The sequence below is a fragment of the Phoxinus phoxinus genome (genome assembly GCF_949152265.1).
Source record: "Phoxinus phoxinus genome assembly, chromosome: 7".
In the NCBI taxonomy this organism is placed as follows: Eukaryota; Metazoa; Chordata; class Actinopteri; order Cypriniformes; family Leuciscidae; genus Phoxinus; species Phoxinus phoxinus.
Window position 1 is genome coordinate 40,657,533 of NC_136882.1, and position 5,272 is coordinate 40,662,804.

Consider the following 5,272-nt stretch of genomic DNA (forward strand, 5'->3'; position numbering starts at 1 on the left):
TGTGTGTGTGTGTATCTGATGGTGTGTGTGTGTGTATCTGATGGTGTGTGTGTGTGTATCTGATGGTGTGTGTGTGTATCTGATGGTGTGTGTGTGTGTATCTGATGGTGTGTGTGTGTGTATCTGATGGTGTGTGTGTGTATCTGATGGTGTGTGTGTGTATCTGATGGTGTGTGTGTGTGTATCTGATGGTGTGTGTGTGTGTATCTGATGGTGTGTGTGTGTGTATCTGATGGTGTGTGTGTGTATCTGATGGTGTGTGTGTGTGTATCTGATGGTGTGTAGACACATGTGTGTACTTTGGAATTACTAAATAAATCGAAGTAAAATATATAAAGTATTGAAGCATCACGTCTGATTCACGTCTGAACAGTGGAGATGTAGAGGAGAGAACGCCTGTACAGAGGAACACAGTGTGTAATGCTCCTGTTGTTCGTGTGTTTAGCTCAGTGTTTTGGGGGTTGATAAAGTGTGTGTGTGTGTGTGTGTGTGTGTCGGCTGTCCACCTGTGCTGGTGTTCTGGAAGTGTGTGTTGATCTGAGACATGTATGAAGTGATCTGCTAGTCTTAGTGTGTGTGTGTGTGTGTGTGTGTGTGTGTGTGTGTGTGAACTGCTGTGTCGAGCCGAACGCTGGTCAGGAGAACTGTGTGAAGTAATAAGAAATGTGTCGTAGCGACTGTAAAAACTGTAATAAGCCGTAATAATGCGCCTTCAAACATCAGGTTTGTGTAGAGACTTCAGAAGATCCCAGCGTCAGAAACAAGCGTCTGGTTTACTGGCGTCCGGATCACATCACAGGAGTATATGTGTGTTCGGAGCGTGTGACTGTGTAATGAAGAGTTCACACACTGTCGACATGAAGCAGCGACTGCACTGAGTCTGAAGTGAATGATTTATAATGCTTTGTCTTACAGTTTTATATGGATAATGTTTTCAAAACTCTTAGATCATAGATGTATAAACATAGATGCCTCGTAGGTGAGTGTTTCAATGGGCCGCTCAACACAAGTCACAGTGAACACCAGTGAACACTCGAGTGCCAGTCGACTACAGTTACACACGTGTATATATCTACATCTGCAATATACTTCAACATGTCATAATCATATGTTAACAAACAAGTATTCATTACTTCAATGAGCTCATTGTTTCCGCCTCAAATTATTACATTGTTTAAATATAATTTTATATTATACATTTATATTAATTAATATAATTTTAGCTCACTGTGATTTGTATATGTACAATTCTGAAATACATAACTTCTCTGATAGCAGAACACTGTAGACTGTAATGTGTATTATGAAAAGCGCTGTACAAATAAACGGAACTGAACTATAGCTGAGCAGATGATGGTTGCATCTACATCTATGCAGTGCCGTTAGCCAATCACAACAGTGCGTTTACTGGCACGCATTAAAGCCTTGGAAATAACTTTTACACTTATACATAGTGTTGTTTTTTATGTGCAAAAGTGAACCTTAACTAATAAAATAAAAAATCCATGTCATGACCACTTACCCCTTTAAAATTGGGTAATGCATCAAATTTATCTAAAAAAAAATTGTTTTAATGAAGTGAGTTTATGCGTAAAGCCAGAACAAATATCTGACAGTGATAAATAATCTTGTTTCCTCTTGAATTACAATTATTTTTCGGACCCCACTGGAACATTTTTCAGACATTTTTATGACTTAGTCATTTTGCTTCTCCAGTAAATGAATCTTGATTTAAGAATGTTTGTAAAACCAACGACATCAGTTCTCCCGCAGTGCATTCTGGGATGCTTCAGTGCACCAGTGAAGGAGGAACATGCATTAACAGCACTTCATTACTCTTGTACATCTCATCACTTCTCACGCTGAAGTTATACAGTATCCGCTGTACACACATCTCCATGAAGAGCAGAACCCCGGAGCACTACATCTGAACACACACATCTCCATGAAGAGCAGAACATCCGCACTACATCTGAACACACACATCAGAACTGAAGGACACCGCGGACAGAAGATATTCAGGTTAAATGTTCTGTGCATGTTTTGGGCAGATTGTAAGTTGTCCATCTCCACTTTACTCCAGGACTGCTTGAATAAAAGGAGAAATCACGGTTTGATGCTGTAAAAAAGGTCCAATGCGGTTCTGTAGAACTCGAGGGTTCTTGACTCTATTTTAAAGAACTCGAAACACTTTACAATAATGTTCATTAGTTAACATTAGTTAATGCACTGTGAACGGTTGCAAATGTTTGCATAATAGTGTCATGTTGAACTTTTTTTTTCTTCTAGTGATAAAGTGCGCTGTTTAACTCGTTAATTTTGTTAAATATTTTTTTAATATAATTAAAAATGAATTAGAACACAATTAATTAAAACTAAATCCATAAATTGATCCACTAAAAGGGTTCTTGACTCTATTTTAAAGAACTCGGTAACACTTTACAATAATGTTCATTAGTTAACATGAAGTAATAATGAACTGCACTTATACAGCATTTATTAATCTTTGTTAATATCCATTTCAACATTTACTAATACTTTGTTAAAATACTGTAAACTTTAGTTAACACAATGTGAACTAACATGAACGAACACCGAACAGCTTTATTTTTATTAACTAACATTAACAAAGATGAACAAATAACAAATGCATTGCTCATGTTAGTTCATGTTAGTTCATGCATTATCTAATGTTAACTAATGGACCTTACCGTAAAGTGTTACGAGAACTCTAACTCCGAGAACTTTATTGCTAAAAAGGTTGCAAATGTTTGCATAATACTGTCATGATGAACAGGTTATTTTATTTTTCTTCTAGTGATAAAGTATGTTTATGTTTATTTAAATGTCATTAAAAATGAATTATTTACCACAATTGAACACAATGTATTAAAACTGAATCCATAAATTGATCCACTAAAAGGTTATATTTATGAAGCGCGGCTGACGGACCCTTTAATGTTCTATATAAAGTATTAAATTCATTTCTTAAATAATTTTCTATCAATTAAACAGCTCGTAAACATACCTTTTCACTTGACAAAAAATGAAATAACTAAATGTTGCATAATACTAGTCTAGTACAGTAATATGGAAACATTTAAGACGGTTCTCCTTATAGAACCTAAAGTGTTCTGTAGAATTGAGTTCGATCCAGAACCCCACGGAACTAAGAGTGAGTTTAATCCAAAGCAGGAACTTGTAAAAACACAAGCTCGCAAAAACAAGTTTCAACCAACACAAAGTTTCTCTGGGAAATATATGTTTGTGTATTTTTGAATATTCTTCTTCTCCTATTTTTTCCAGCACCATGTCCCGTAATGTACAGAGAAATGAGCAAAACACACACATATCTTTAGTTGTCAATGTCAAAAACTGCATCCAATCAAACTCTACCGTCACAAACTCTTCAAATCGAGTCAATCAGGCGGAGGTCCACCAGACCATGTTGTGTTTCCGGAAACATCCCCGAAACTCACCAGAATACAGAACATGCGACAAATCAATTACAGGTTTGATTCATGAGAATAAATATGGTTTATAGTGAACGCTTTGGGTTTGGTTCTGCGAGTCCACGAGATCATGAAATCAGCGAAAGTTAACCAGTTTTGAAATTCATGATAATATTGGTAACACTTTACAGTAAGGTCTCATTTCTGAACATTAGTTAATGCCTTGACTTCAGGTTACACTTTATTTGGTGTCTTACAGTGTAATAATGATTAACTACATGTATTAGTTTAGGGTTAGTCAAAATTATCGTGATTTTAACAGTAAAAGTTTCAATACGGTGAATAACTGTGATATTTAATGTAATTATACAGTAAAATACCGTTAAATTGACCGTTTTTGGAAGTGAAAAATAACACTGTATAATTTAGTGGAAAAAAACGTAAATTGGCATTCCCACAATTCCCTGCGTGACACTTCACATTTTAAGTATTTTTGTTGGAAAAGCCATTTCTTTATAGTTTTTCTAATCAGTTATGTACATTAGTTTTATGTTACATGTAATGTTGTTGTGAATGACACTGTCCAGCTTATATATATTAACTTTATAGATAATAAGATATTAACTTTCTTGTGGAAAAGCCGCTTGTAATGAGCTTTGATTGATCATGTGACTCTCATCTCCGCTGTGATTGGTGGTTATCAGTGTAATACAATGGTACAAAACAGATATTAGTACTTAAATAGGTCAATTAACATTATGTCAGATAATGAAATACGTTTTTTTTTTACGGTAAATTTAAGTTAAGTCTGTAAAACCTAAAATGTTGCTTTTACGGTAAATTTCTGGCAACCACAGCTGCCGTGTTTTTACTGTAAATTTAACAGATTTTTTTGTTTTTACAGAATGCATGTAATTATGCACAATTTATAGTTACAGTAACTACATGTACCAAGGACAATAAAATTAGTGTTACCAAAACTAACAACGAGCAATCTTTTTTTTACAGCATTTAATATCTTGTTAGTTGTTAGTGTATTAACTATTATGTTAACAAATACAACTTTTGAGCTCAATAATGTATGAGTGAATGTAGAAATTAACATTAAATGCAGTTGAAATATGAAACTTATTGTGAACTGTTACCGTGATATTACTGTATTTTTTTTTATTTTTTTTTGCTGTTTGGTGCTTTATAGAGTATTTATCTGGATGGTGAATAAAAATGACACTTATTTTTGAGCTCAGTTTTCTCTAAACTGCTGAAGCCTTCTAGGAGGAAATGCAAGAAATATTGTAAAATTCACAATGCATTGAACACAAAAAGCAGCAGAACGTCAGTGAACTTACTGGATGACTGTGAAAACGTCGAGCTCTTCGCTGGGCTCCGGGTCTTCGGCGGGCAGGGGTTTGTTTTGCTGTCCCTTCGGCATACTTTACGCTTTTAGCAAATCCTTCCGGTGACCGGCGCCTCGTGTCCCTGTTTCTCTCGGAAAGATGCAGCCGGGTAAAATCTCAACATCTGAGCTGGCCTGGATAAGCCAACCAACTAACTACTTGCACACAGTCTGCCCCTGGTCTGGGTGTGTGTGTGAGTGTGTGTCGAGCCCTGAGGCGGAGAGAGAGAGAGAGAGAGAGAGAGAGAGAGAGAGAGAGAGAGAGAGAGAGAGAGAGGCTCAATAATGAAACACCATCACATTACGGGCCAGTGCATCAGTGAGCCACGGGGATCGATGCTCAGCAGAAGGTGTGTGTGTGTGTGTGTGTGTGTGTGTGTGTGAGGACAGATAGTGCCAGCAGTAGAAACGCATCAGAACAGCA

The 5,272-nt window shown here is 36.4% G+C and overlaps 1 protein-coding gene across 2 annotated transcripts in view; it reads right to left on the reverse strand.

Moving 5' to 3' along the window:
• Positions 1-5,032, reverse strand: part of LOC307001918 (FERM and PDZ domain-containing protein 4-like) — a 96,361-nt gene extending 91,329 nt beyond the window's left edge. Inside the window, exon 1 of one of the 2 annotated variants that reach the window (XM_079618992.1) lies at positions 4,802-5,032. In XM_079618992.1, the coding sequence (XP_079475118.1) occupies positions 4,802-4,884 (83 nt within the window). In that variant the 5' untranslated portion in view covers positions 4,885-5,032. The remainder of the gene's footprint in view (positions 1-4,801) is intronic. The other variant, XM_079618991.1, reaches the window with a different exon arrangement.
• Between the last annotated feature and the right edge of the window lie 240 nt (positions 5,033-5,272).